The sequence below is a fragment of the Marmota marmota genome, unplaced genomic scaffold (assembly GCF_001458135.2).
Source record: "Marmota marmota marmota unplaced genomic scaffold, marMar, whole genome shotgun sequence".
Lineage (NCBI taxonomy): Eukaryota > Metazoa > Chordata > Mammalia > Rodentia > Sciuridae > Marmota > Marmota marmota.
Genome location: NW_026000026.1, coordinates 37,944,105 through 37,957,487, shown reverse-complemented (window position 1 = coordinate 37,957,487; position 13,383 = coordinate 37,944,105). Strand labels below are relative to the sequence as shown.

Here is a 13,383-nt window from a genome sequence, read left to right as displayed (position 1 = left end):
GAATGTTATGCCACACTTACAAACTTATTAAAAAATTATAATCTAGAGATAGCAATAGATAAAGTACAATTAAATTTTCCAATTAATTATTTAGGAGTTCTATTATCCTCAACCATGGTCCGTCCACCAAAAATTCAAATACGAGTAGATCAACTCAAATCACTTAACGACTTTCAAAAGTTATTGGGAGACATAAATTGGATAAGGCCTTATCTAGGTATACCAACAGGAGAGTTGGGACCTTTATTTGATATTCTAAAAGGTCCATCAGACAAAATCATAGAAGATCGAGCTTCTGATGGCCCAGGAATGCTGTAAGATCCTGATGCATGGACCTCAAAGGGAACTTCCAGTAGAGGAAGCTTGGGTGAGGATGGGTGAGGATGGCTGAGACAGCCCAAGCTACTGCTCTGGTAGAAGCAATTCTATCCTCAAGATTGAAAGTGAAAGGATATTTTTTAATGATCATGAATTCAGCAAAGTAGACTCTGCAAAAGTTTGAGATGAAAAAGTTGTTTCTAGCAGTGGCCTTCAAACTTGAATTAGCATTGAGGATCACCTGGTGACCTTGAATGGAAAAATAAAGAAGATTGCATAGATGCCAGGTCTCATTTCCTATACCTTCCAATTCAGTACATGGAGAATAGTGGCTTTCAACCTGGTCTGCGCCCATGGAGCTTTAAGTGACAATAATGTTCTGGACCCACCCCCAGAAATCACAATGTAAATGACTTGGTGAAAGGGCTAGCCAACACGATTTCTTTTTCTTTTTTTAAAGTTCCACAGGTGAGTATAATGAGCAAGAAGGTTGAGAACTACTAGTTTCACATAGTAGTGCTCAAGGCTTCATATCCCCCCTGCAGGTTTCTTTTAACATAAATTTCTGAACCTACCCTAGAATGTCTGACTTAGTAGATCTTGGGGGGAGCTTGAAGATTTGCATTTTTATCACATTCACGGGTGCTTCTGGTTTGGAGGCCACACTTGGAGTACCATTGGTATATAGGGAAGGAGTTAGGACCCAGCATCTGAGCCCCTCTCCTTTTAGAAACAATATTCTTTTTTGGTTTGGCTTACAGTTAAACCAAAAATTCTCTGCAACAGAGAATTCCCAAATTCTCTGTTTCTCTTATTCAACATCACAGGCCTTTTCTTCCTCTTTCTGTCTTCCAATTTAAGAATTCATAATGAGATCTACTCTACTGTCTTAAGAGATGTGCTGCTTTTCCCCTAGAGAGTATAATGATATAGTAGTTAAGAGACAGATACTGGATTAAGAATGCCTGAGTTGAATCCCAAGTCTTGAACCTTGAAATTGAGTTGCTTAACACCTTCAAGCTTTATTTTCCCATCTGTACAATGGAGCCTGTACCTTAGAGAACTCACTAAATAAAATAGTATGTGTAAAATCCCATGAAGAGGGACTAGTGCATGGTGAGTACTTATAAACACTGGCGACTATCCCCAATCCTTTCTCTTGGAAATGGATAAATTAGATATCCTTTGGGAAAAGCAAAGTTTTCATGAGCTTCCTGGATTGAAGGGGTGTGCATTCTCTTTCTGCTCCCTTAGCATTTGATGTATATTTCTATCATGGTACCATTTTGCCCTATCAGTTATTTTTCCCTTTGTCCATAGATAGGTAACATCCTCTTTAGGGAAGGACTATATCTTACTTATATTGGACTCCCAGCACCTAGCCTAGTGTTAGATATAATTCATGCCCTTAGTGAATATTGACTGAATAATGGAATTATGTAGCTGGAAAAAAGACTGTCTTAATATTTTGGAAGTTGCCAAAATTATCTCCTAGCAAATAAAAGTGATTCTCCAATATATAACTTGTCTTTCTGTAGAAAAATGGGGTAAAGGTGATAGTGAAAATGGTGCAAGTCATCCTGGTCATATACTATTCATGCAAGTCACAAGAATATCATGAGGATGGGTGCATTTGTAAAACATCAAATATTCTTATAACATGCTACCTGAATTCCCCAGATCAGTAAAATCTCTTTCCTCCTTTCATTGGATACACAGAATATCTTTCCTATAAGGGGTCATAAGACTAGATCTTTCCAGTAGAATTTGAGTAGTAGATGTGATGTGCTGAAAGGTTAAGAGCATATGTGCCCTCTCCAGGATCCCACTTATTCCTTGGATATCAACTGGTTGCAGAGCATCTCGGGAATAACTCTCAGGACCTATCAGTTGGCGGAGTTCCAGGATGGAAGGAGGAGGCTGGATACTTGAATGACTGAATGGAGCTGAATTCCCTCTACCTTCTATCCTATCTCAATTTAAGTGAGAATTGAACTTTTACTATTTGAAGTCAATGAACTTGGAAATTGTTTGCAAACTCACACATATCCTATTCTAAAAACTAGGAAAACTAGAACTCTCAACTTAGGGGTCTTAAAACTTATTAGGGGAGGGCTTACTTTGACAACCTGTGACACACATGTTCATGTGGATTCCCAAGGGCTACTTCACTGGTGATATCAAACATAACACAGTTTCTTGGTCAAAGGAAGCAGCCATCTACATCTCTTTTATTAAATTGATCTTAATTTGAAATTTTACAGTAAAAAAAATAAAAGGAAGTTAATTTATTGATTTGTTTTTAGAAATAAAACCAAAATTTGGGGCAAGACAGAAAGAACCCCAAAGACCCTAAAAAAGTTCTCTCCTAGGATAATTGGGATGATTTTAAAATTATAGTCTTTTTAGAAAAATGTGGCTGCTGGTGACTCCTTGGAGCTTCTGCAGAACAAACCCTTTTTGAGGTATGCCTCGTAGAAGGCTAAGAGCCACATACTATAAACTGGGTTTTGCTTGGCTCCATATCTGTTAGGCCTCATCATCCTCATTTATTCTCCCCACCAACTTTATGTTACTGGGTGGTAAACTCACCATATTCTGGCTGCTCTTTGGTTTCAAGTGTCCAGTGGCCTGGGGCCGGACGGTCCCACCCTCTGGGGGGGTTGAGGAAGTTGCTGTCGTCTGAGGTACTGTCATACTTGTAGTCCTGGTCCCCGCTGTTTGCCCTCGCCAAGGACAAGGACCTCTGCCACCAGGCCTGCCAGTCGGGGGACGGGACTGACCAGCTGGGCTTATTCTCCGGATGTTGGTCTTTATCTGCTTCAGAGTCAGGACCGTCGACCACCTCTATGGTGACCTGAAGAATTCAGAACAGGTCAGGGTCAATGTGGAGTCAATAGCCTCCAAGCTATGTGACCCTTGGAAGAAAGTCTGAGAGAGTTGAGGGAAATGATTGTTTTATCCCTTGTGAGATTGTCTGGTGAGAGACAATGGGAAACACCCAGGGATGGCCAACATGATCCCACAATTAGATGGAACATGGCCTTAGGTTGGGTGAAACCAGGCCTTACTCAGGCTCCTGATTTGCTGGTGACTAAGTTGTCATCAGTAAGTCTTTAATGCAAGGGGTAAACAGGTACTCTATGAGTTCCTGAAGTGATAGAAGAATAATCATAATAAAACACAACACTCACTGAGCCTTAACTCTGTATCAGGCACTGTTCCAAGTATTCTGCCTATATGAGTTTATTAAATCTTCGTAGCAACCTTCTCTCCCTCTATGTGGCACACTGCACATCAACTGGTGGAGTCTGTTTCCCCTCCCTTCCAACTTGAGCTGGCTTTATGACTCATTTTCCAGTTGAATGGATAGGAGTGATACTGGTAGGTTTAAGGGGTCTTATAACCTCAGCTTTCCTTCTCCTGGAATGTCCCTACTGGTATGTAATGAAGTCCAGCCCAAATCACTACCTGTGTAGAAGCCATATAAAGAGAGAGATTATGTGGATGAGAACTGAGCCACCTCAGCCAAATTCTAGCTCCAAGTGTGATTGGGGCCATCTTGGATCAGTCCCAGTTGTATCACCCCTAGTGATACCACATGGAACCCAGGCAAGCTTTTCCAGCTGAGCCTCGCTCAAATTCCTGACCCACATGAGCATGAGCAATCCAGTGGTCATTGTTTCAAGCTGTTAATTTTTGGAGTGGTTGCTAGACAGCAATGGATAGCTTGTGTGTGTGTGTGTGTGTGTGTGTGTGTGTTGCTGGGGTCGAACCCAGGGTCTCATGCATACTAGGCAAGCACTCTACCACTGAGCAACATCCCAAGCTTCTTATAGACAGGGAAGACTGGCACACATAGACATTAACAAAATGTGTAAGTTCCTAGAGTGAGGAAATGGCAGACATGGGAATCAGGCTCCAGAGCCCATGCTCTTACCAACTCTGCACACTGCCTCTCAAAAACTAAAGGATACAAGTACACTCTCATGAGACCGATGGAACTGGTGGTGGGCTGGAAGCTACAGGGTGTGCAGAGATATAAGCACCAGATCCTCAAGATCAGGCTTCCCCAATTACAATTTTTACTCTTCCTGTAGTTTAACACCAGCCCCAGGGTCAAAGCAGATAGTCTCAGAGCTAAGGTTAGAACTTGTTCTTTGAATTGACAGAGCCTAGTTTTGAGGTCTGTCACGGGGCTGGAAGAATGCAGTTTCTTGGCTCCAAGAGACAATCAACATAGAGAAACTTGTTTAAGAATATAATAAAAGACTCATTGGGTTCCTTTGGCCATCACATAGCTCTTGCAACACCCACTGGATGAGTTATGTGCAAATGAATCAGAAACATGCGCTTCAAGTAATCAGCGCAAGATGTACTGGGCAGATGCATTCCCAATTTCACCCTGACCCAATGTCTGAAGGGTTTCTTGAGATGTTCTGCCAAATTGCACTGGGGTGTGCCCATCCCTGAGACAAACAGCCCCTTCCTTTTGTGAAACGCGGAGGTTTGAATCCTGTTCACGTTGACATATGAAGGAAGCTACCCAGCCAGTGGTGGTCCTGGTCTGTGATTCTTAAGGTCCAGACACAAGGTTAAGAGTATACTTGGGTGGCAGACAATTAAATGCAACTTTCACTCCTGTTGCAGGATGTCTACAAGATACCGTGAGCTTTATTCCATGCCACCACCATTACTATAGTATTGTAGGCACCCCTTGCATATTTATAAATAATTACACAGCTTTTCAAGTAATTACAGAAAAGAAAAATAAAGAAATAGGAAAACATCATATATGTTGTATCGTTGCTATTTGATAGGATGGATGAACAAGGGAGAGTTAAGGTCACTGGGACCCACAGGGAACCTAGTGAAGAAGAAATGCATAGCTGGGTGATGCAGAACTGACCAGGGCAGGGATGAGCAATGCTGAGTCTTTGAACACAACCTTTCTCCTTTGCAGCTCTGAGTGCACTGCTTGCAGACAGAACGAGTGAATAGTAACCATCATCTACAAGGCTATTTAAGGGTCGTGGAGGGGAGAGGCTGCCAAGAGCCAGGCAAACCTGCAATTATGGTAATGAAATCAGTCTCTGGGTAGGAGATAAGGGGGAATGTGCCCAACAGTTTTGGTATTCCATTTGTACTCAAACTGGAGTCAAAAGGATTGCTTAAACAAAATGTGCCCTGCAATTTCTCCAAGCTGGGAATAAAAACAATTTCATGTTTCAAGCTATTACCGTCAATACGATTTTTTTCCCCCCAAATTGCTGCTCAGATCCAAACAAAATAGATTTCTTGCCTGGCCAGGCAATGAGTAGCAAAGTACAAATTTACTCCAAAAACTATATCAATGACTAAATCTCAACAGCTTAGAGGTTTCTTTTTTCCCTTTAATTTCTAGCCACTGCCCAAAATGAATTACAAAACAAAACAAAAAACAAATCTTAGGATACACCCTTCTCTACAGTTAACAATGTGGAAACCTCATACTGATATCAAAAGAAGAAATCTAAATTGAACCTGAAATTTCATAGGCATCCAATTAAGAAGACAATGAGCATGCTAAATCACTTTTCAAATGATAGGGACTAGTTTTACTTCCTTGATGCTCTTACTCTGCTTGCATGTTTTTTAGTATTAAGGAATCCTTTTGTAAAGATGTCTTAAAAAATGATCAGTGTGAAAGAGCTGGAGACATGGAGTGGGCAGATTTTCCAGCTGACTCTAGGTATCTCTATTCTTTCTGATCCTTAATACATATATTGAACTTAGTATGTTTGTTTCTTCTGGACTTTTCTACTCCGCCAATCAAAATGGCAAAAGAAAGAAAACTCTTTCAAAAGCTCCAGGTCTAACTTTTGGCAAAACCTCCCTAGCTCCAAGAAAGAGAATCCAAAATAAATGCCAGTTTGGAGAATTCTATCCAAAATCAGAAAAATGAGGATAAGGTCCTAGGCACTTTGATCAGCTTTTCTTCTTTTGATAGTTAAAACTATCCTCAGATTGTATCTTGTGGCACCTATGGCCATGCAAACATGTCTGTTCAAGGAGAAAAAAAAATCTTTCTTTACATGACTGTTTTTAAGTCCCTCTCAATAGAAGAAAAAAAAAAGTAAGTATATTGGTTGAAATGAATACTAACCTCAGTTTGATCCAGAGTTGAGAAATGGTTGTGAATAGCAACTATGGTAATGAATTGGTGCAGTACGCCTAATATAAGGAGTTTAGTTTGACTCTTTACTCTTGCTCTGAAAAACACTTTCCATAGAGAAACTAAGACAATTCTCAGTCTAACTGATGCCACTGAGTCTACAGAAGCCATTAGAGCCATCCAAGACCTGGAAGAGTCTTCTTGCTTGTTGGCTGAGAGGACTGGGTGGGTGCATCAGTATTTTCCACAAAGCAAAACAATTTCCATGTGAATACAGAGCATCCAGGGGCATGTCTGCAGCAAAGGATTATGCTAGCCTTCATTCCTTGATCATGAAATGAACCAGGAAGATTTTAATCCTCTTGTCTCAAACCCACAGATGTCCTAAAGACCACTGCGGCACCCTCAGACAACTGTGATCAGTGCTTTGAGATCTGTAGCAGCATGCTTACCTAGACATTATTGCCTGTTTTATGCAATTTAGACCCAATTTCCAGGCACAGAAACTGCTTGGAGAATTCAGATTTCTCAGGGAAACAGCAAGGAAGGTGTAGAGCTGGTCTTAAACTGGGTCTTCTGACTCTTGATTAGTTTTATAGTTTTTGTTTTTCTCATCCCCATTATCCTCCAATCAGCATCTCTCAGTTCTGAGAAGTTTACCAGGTACAAAGCCCTAAGCTAAGTGCTTTATATGGATGATCTGATGAAATCCTCAGAGATAATCATACTTAAGTGTAGTTTTACACTACAGAGGTATTTATAGGTATTCATATTTCAATTTTATAGACAAGGGAATAGAAGCACAGAGAGGTTAAGGAACCTGCAGAAAGTTACAGAGCCCCAGTCTGGCTTACGAAATGGTAGTTCCAGATCCCCAAAGCAGGTCAGTCAGACTCCATAATTCATGCTATAGATGGCAACTCCCCATGAGAATCTGAACAGAATAGGCTTTTCCCATGGTTGTGTGGGTCAGTATCTTGGACTCAGAAATTTCTTGAGTTTTATTCAGCCAGATCCACCATCCCAAAAATATTTGGAGAGAAAGAAAGAGAGAGAATCAGAAGTAAGAGCACGAATGACATTTGTAGCCCTGGCCAACTCTTGAAATTGTACCTTATGACACTAAGAGGCCTAAGACCATGTAAATAAAACTGTGCAACAACCAAAAAATAAAAATAAAAAAAACCCTCTCAATGGAAGAAAAGAAATCAGGATATTGGCTGAAATGAATACTAACCTGGGTTTGATCCAGAAAAGAGAAATCATTGGTGGTAAATAGCTACTGTAGTAATGAATTGTGCAGCAAGCATAATAATGAGTTTATTTTTGAGATTTTTGTCTTTGCTATCTGACCATCAGCTGAAAACCAAATATTCAGCCAAAGATACTAAAGTTCAAGTCTAACTTGTCCTGGGGGATTTACTTTATTTCCTGAAATGTTTTTGTTTTGTTTTTTTAAACAAAACCCAACTTCTTGTATTGTTTTAAATTTAATATGGAGATGAAATTCATTTCAGGAGTTTGATGTCATTTTTCCCCTATTCTAGTTTCCCCCACTCACTTCCACAGCCTGAAGCTAGGCTTACAATGGAGAATCTGATTTACTTAAGATAGAAGCTCCCTGACTTATAGGGGTTAAAAATCCTCCCAGAAGCAGATGTTGGGGCTTTTATAAAGATTCCCCACACTAAAAATCAAGAGGCCTGAGCAACTCGGCCCTTTGCAAGGGCTCAGCAATGTCACTTGGGAAAGGTGAATGCTGTTTTCCTGGGAGGGATGGAAGACCTGGTCCTGGAGTATGGGAAACAATTCCAGAGCTTGGAGTGGTGGTGGGGTTCAGAGAGAGGGGTATTGAATTCCTGTTCACTGTTCAGCTCCTTGGCTCCAGCTAGGGATAACTAGGTGGGGCAGGGGCAGAGGCAGGTTGCCAACGGAGGGAGCAGATGAGGCCAGAGGCCCTGGCAGAGGAAGCCCACCCACTGGTGTGCCCCTCACCTGTCTTCACTCCACTACCCAGGGAGAGAAAATGCTTTGATGACAGCAGGGCTGTCTGCTTGGCTGAATTGGCCCTGTGTCAAACCAGTGGACTGCAACCAAAGAGCAGTCCTCGAAGAAAGGGGTAAGGGCTGCCAACAGAGAAACCATCACCCTCTTTTAGAAAGCACCTCATGTTTTAAAGGACCACCAGGGAACTGGTTTACTCAAGTGCAATGGTGCATGGGACTGCAGTCGCTTGTGCATGCACACACACAAACTCTTACACGCAGGCATAGGACTGGCTCCAAGGGGTAGCAGCTGCTTCATTCCTTCTTTGTCCCAACACTAGCTAGCACAGTTCAGTTTTACTTAGGGCCAACAAGTCATCAGATCCATAAAACACTGGTCACCCGTAATACCTGTATTGCCTGAAGAATATTCGCAGATGCAGGGGTTGTCTAAAGCGGAAATGGAAAATCCAACTGGCAGTATGCCAAAAAAAGTGGTATCAGCCGAGACTTCTTGGATAGTATGTACATTGGGACTGCAATAATTTCAAATCCATCCTGTTGATAACTCTGGTATTTGGAGCTGTGGTAAAACCTTTACTCTTGGGAATTATGGTAGTCTTTGATATTCAAAAGGTACCTCCAAAAAATATGGAGACCTCCTAAGAGCAGCCCTGTTCTTCTTTCTCCACCCTATCCTCCAAAGCACCTCTCTTGGAAGTGCCTAGAGGTAAACTTCTTCCTATGCTGGGATTGGATAAGACAAAGTGAAAACAAAGCGTCAATTATGTCTTTTTACCTTATAAGTCTACATAAGTAGATGGCTTGGAGTCTCAGAGGATATGAAGGCGAATGATTTCCACTTGTAACCATATTTTTGTGATAGCACAGGAAGATGCTGCATTTTATTTTATTTATTTGTTATTTTTGCAGTGCTGGTGCTCATGGAGGTTAGGCAAGCACTCTACCACTGAATTACAACCCCAACCCAGAAGCTGCATCTTATAAAAATCCAAGAGGCTTTGCCAGACAGAACCCCATGCTCTGAGTATCCATGGCCCAGTGTGGCCTTCTCATAATTCATCCTACATTTATTTTCTGTCCCCATGCCTCACTCTTTTAACACCCAGCAACTCCAGACAGCTCCCTCTTCCTTGAGGAAGCTGGACAGAACTATTCCAAAGTGTTCCTTACTTCTCATCTGCTAAATGACACAGCTTTGTACAATGAATGATGAATTACAATCTCGGTTGGTCTACTAGCTCATGTACAAATCTATCAGTAGCAACCATGAGGTTGCCCACTTTCTTTTTTTCCCCCCACTGTTCTTCCTTAACACTTAGTAAATATTTTTAAAAGGGCCAAGTGGGGTCTGGGGAGGGGATAGGCATTTCCACATTGATGCATTTATCTGGGAGAAAGAAAAAGGATAAGAGTTGTTCTGCCTCCAAACTGAGTTCATAACTAGAGCACAGGTACCCAATAACTTTGGGGTAAGGGAAGAGTTGAAAAGCCTGCAGCCTTCCATTCTCCATGTGTCCAGGCATTTCCTGTAACTCGACATTAATAATTTTTAAAAACCTATTACTCTCATAGCTCAGTTTTTAGCATCCAGCCCCATAGTGACATTTCTACCTCTAGCAAAATGCTAACCATAAGAAGCTTAAGATTGTTTTGGGTGTGGTCTAAGCATTCTTGGGGTGAGGGCTATTTGGTCCTGGAAGCATAAAATCTATAAATAATGAAAAGTTACCTCCTATAGGGAAAGCCATGATAGGGAGCAACAGTATGAAGATGCCTATGCTTTATTTATTTATTTTATTTGGGTGAATCTATACCTCCCCCAAGTGGATCCATTATTCTTTACCAGAAAGCCATGTGGCAATTTCCCAGCGAAGGATCACTGGAGAAAAAGCCTCATTTTTCCAGTTATTTAATTACAAGACTCATCAAAAATATTAATCAGGGCAGGCAGTCTTTCTTCTGCATAGGTTGTCAAACGGTGACCTCTAAAACATTTTTCACTTGTCTAGCATCCAGAGGCCTGCCCTGCTTCTTCTCATCTGTTGGCATCTGTCCTCCTTGGAACACTGTGCTTTTTCCTGCTCTGTTCTCATGATCCTTCTGGCACTGTCTTATGTGGTAGCTGGGATGTTGACACCTATGTCATTTCGTGAAAAGAACAGGACTTGAATTTCTTAATTTCCCATAACCTGATACTATGTTTTATACCTGGCAGGGGCTGGTTGATGTATTCTAATGAAGTTGTGCTCTCAGTGACATTTCATCAGCCATCACGACACCGGTGTTTATGAGCAGAACAACTTTGTTCAAGGAAACTGATTTAAAACTGTATCATACAAAGAATGTTGAAGGGGAGGAGAGAAAGGGAGAGAGAGCGATAACTTCATTAAAGATCAATTGCTCTGATTTCAAGTTCGTGAACTTTTAGTCATATAAGTCAATTGATATTTGGTGCAGAGGAAAAGCTGTTCCTACATAAATGAAAAGAATCAGTAAAAAAAGCTTAAAATAATGAGAGCAGGCATATAAGGAAAGAAAAAAGTAGGGGCTAGACTATCTAGGGGGTGGTTTCCCTCAGCCATCAGGGGGACCCCATTGGGGAATAAATAGAGGGAGGTACAAATAACACTAAAAACACAGGAGTTTGTCTCTGAAGCATGGATTAGTGGGGTAAATATTCTTGAGGGCCTGGATTTCCACCTGACAACTACTATTTAGTACCTATGTAACTGTGGTAAACCAAATAGTCATTTCCTAGGTCTGTTGCGTTACTTATAGTGTTGGAAAAATGACATTTGCTTTTGTTTCTTTCTTGAGGGTGTCTGGAGGGTCAGATCAGATCACCATTTGCTTTGCAAAGGATACTAGACTATTTCAGTGTAGATGAGTATTCTTATTTTCAATCCCAGGAATCCTTTCTTTCTCTCACCACCATTTCTCTCTATTTCATCCAATCATAGTGGAACATATTTATATTTCTCTTAGGAACTTCCATTCTCATCTTCCTTCCTCTCATTTTTTAAGGGTTTTTTAAAAAATCAGTTATTTACACTGTAGAGCACCCGGAGGTTGTTCCCTCTTGAAGGAGTTCCTCATGCTAGAAAGGCACCAAAAGGAAGTGCTGTCCTGAATGCTACCAAACTGTTTGCCCAGTCTATTCACAAGCTACACTAGTTCTTTCCTACAGCTACCTCTTTTCATCAATTTTAGGGTGTACTACTCTGTTTTGTCTTTTTGATACTTCATTCCTCAGAAATCAGAATGTGTCTTATAGTCCTTGTTATGTCAGACTTTGACAATTTTTTTTTGGCAGGTGTTGGTTCATAAAATAATGGTGTATCTCACAATGAAGGGTTTTGCAGAGAAGAAAATCAACAGTGTTCTTAGGGAGATAACATTATCATAGGCAGGAGTGGTTAAGAAGAAAATTGAGGTAAGGCAGCAGTTTCCATTAGAGTCAGATCAGGAAACAAAAGATGGACTGTTTGATTTTCTTCTACCTTCCAGCTGCCAAGAATTACCTGGATATTTGGATTCTGCCCATTGATATCAGCTTTGGAAAGATCCGGAAAGTTTGGTAGATCAAGGAGAAAGGATCTGGGGCCATCTCTTTGCAGTGAAGGGTGCCCAGTCTCTTGTGGGAACCGCTGTCTGGGAAAGGGCTGATGTGCAGCCTGGTGCTCCAGAGGGTCCCCTGGTGCTTCTTTGGAGAGAGCAAAGTTGGTTTCTGATGTGGAGTCACTTTCCAGGTTGAGGTTATTCTGAAATAAAAAACAAGCAAACAAACAACTAATTAGGAGGCACCTGATTAAAAATACCACTCTTAACAGTCCATTAAATTCAGGAGCAAGGACAATCCCAGGGGCTGGAATTAAGCCAGAATAGTATTTCTAACTCATTTTACTATCCCACTGAGTTTAAAAAGCCAAAGCATCAGGAAATTTCTCCCAGTCTGCTACTTGGGAATTTTCTGAGGGTTAATGGGTTATTGACTATTTACTAAGCACCAAAATACATCAAAACAAAAGTATTATTTTGAAGGAAAAATAAGTGCTCCTTTAAAACTGGAACCAAATTATAGTTTCTTTTTCACACCTTCAATCGATTAACTGCCCTGGCTTGAGTTAAAGTACTAGCATCCACTTTGGTTTCTTTGTTGTGAGCCATGAAGCAAAAGATTTGACCAAACTGGACGAAAGACTTAAACCAAATTATTATACCCATTCATCCATTTGTCCGTCCATCCATTCATCTATCCATCTGTGTTCATCCCTTCAACCATCCATCCACCCATATCCATCCATGTATCCATCTACCTATCTATCTATCCCTCCATCCAATCAACAAACGCCAACTACATGCAAAGCAGAGGAGATACAGCAACAAACAAGATAGACTTGGGACCTATCCATTTAAAATACACATATAATTGAGGGCAAGAAACCATAAACACACAGATACATAAATAAGATCAGATCAGAGACTTCCACAAATAAAAGAAAGACAAGATGACAGAGAAAACATTGACTATAGGTGGCCAGGGGAAAAACCCTCTCTGAGAAGGTGACAATTAAGACCAAGATCTGAACAAGAGATGGAAGCACCCTGCCATGATCTGGGGGGAAGAAACTTTAGTAAAGGAAACAGCAAAGAAGATAATCTTTGTCGGGCAGAAGTCACTTGGCTAATTTGAAGAACAGAAGCCAATGGGGCTGGGTACAGGGAAGTGGCGGAAGAACCATCTAAAGATGAAGATAGAGAAGTGTCGGGAGCCAAAGTAAAGGGGACCAAAAGGCATTCTGAAATGGGATGGCTTCATTCCAGAAAGGGCAAGTCCACTTCTTTTCCCAGCTGGTGAAAAATGTCACTATTTACTTGCCACCGGGGGGGGGGGGGGGGGGG

General features: G+C 41.1%; 1 protein-coding gene across 1 annotated transcript in view; it reads right to left on the bottom strand.

Annotated features, from left to right (window-relative positions):
- Positions 1 to 13,383, bottom strand: part of Ism1 (isthmin 1) — a 74,155-nt gene that overhangs the window by 18,670 nt on the left and 42,102 nt on the right. Inside the window, exons 2-3 of the mRNA XM_015476146.2 lie at positions 12,003 to 12,242; positions 2,911 to 3,175 (exon numbers count right to left, since the gene is read on the bottom strand). Of these exons, the coding sequence (XP_015331632.1) occupies positions 2,911 to 3,175; positions 12,003 to 12,242 (505 nt within the window). The remainder of the gene's footprint in view (positions 1 to 2,910; positions 3,176 to 12,002; positions 12,243 to 13,383) is intronic.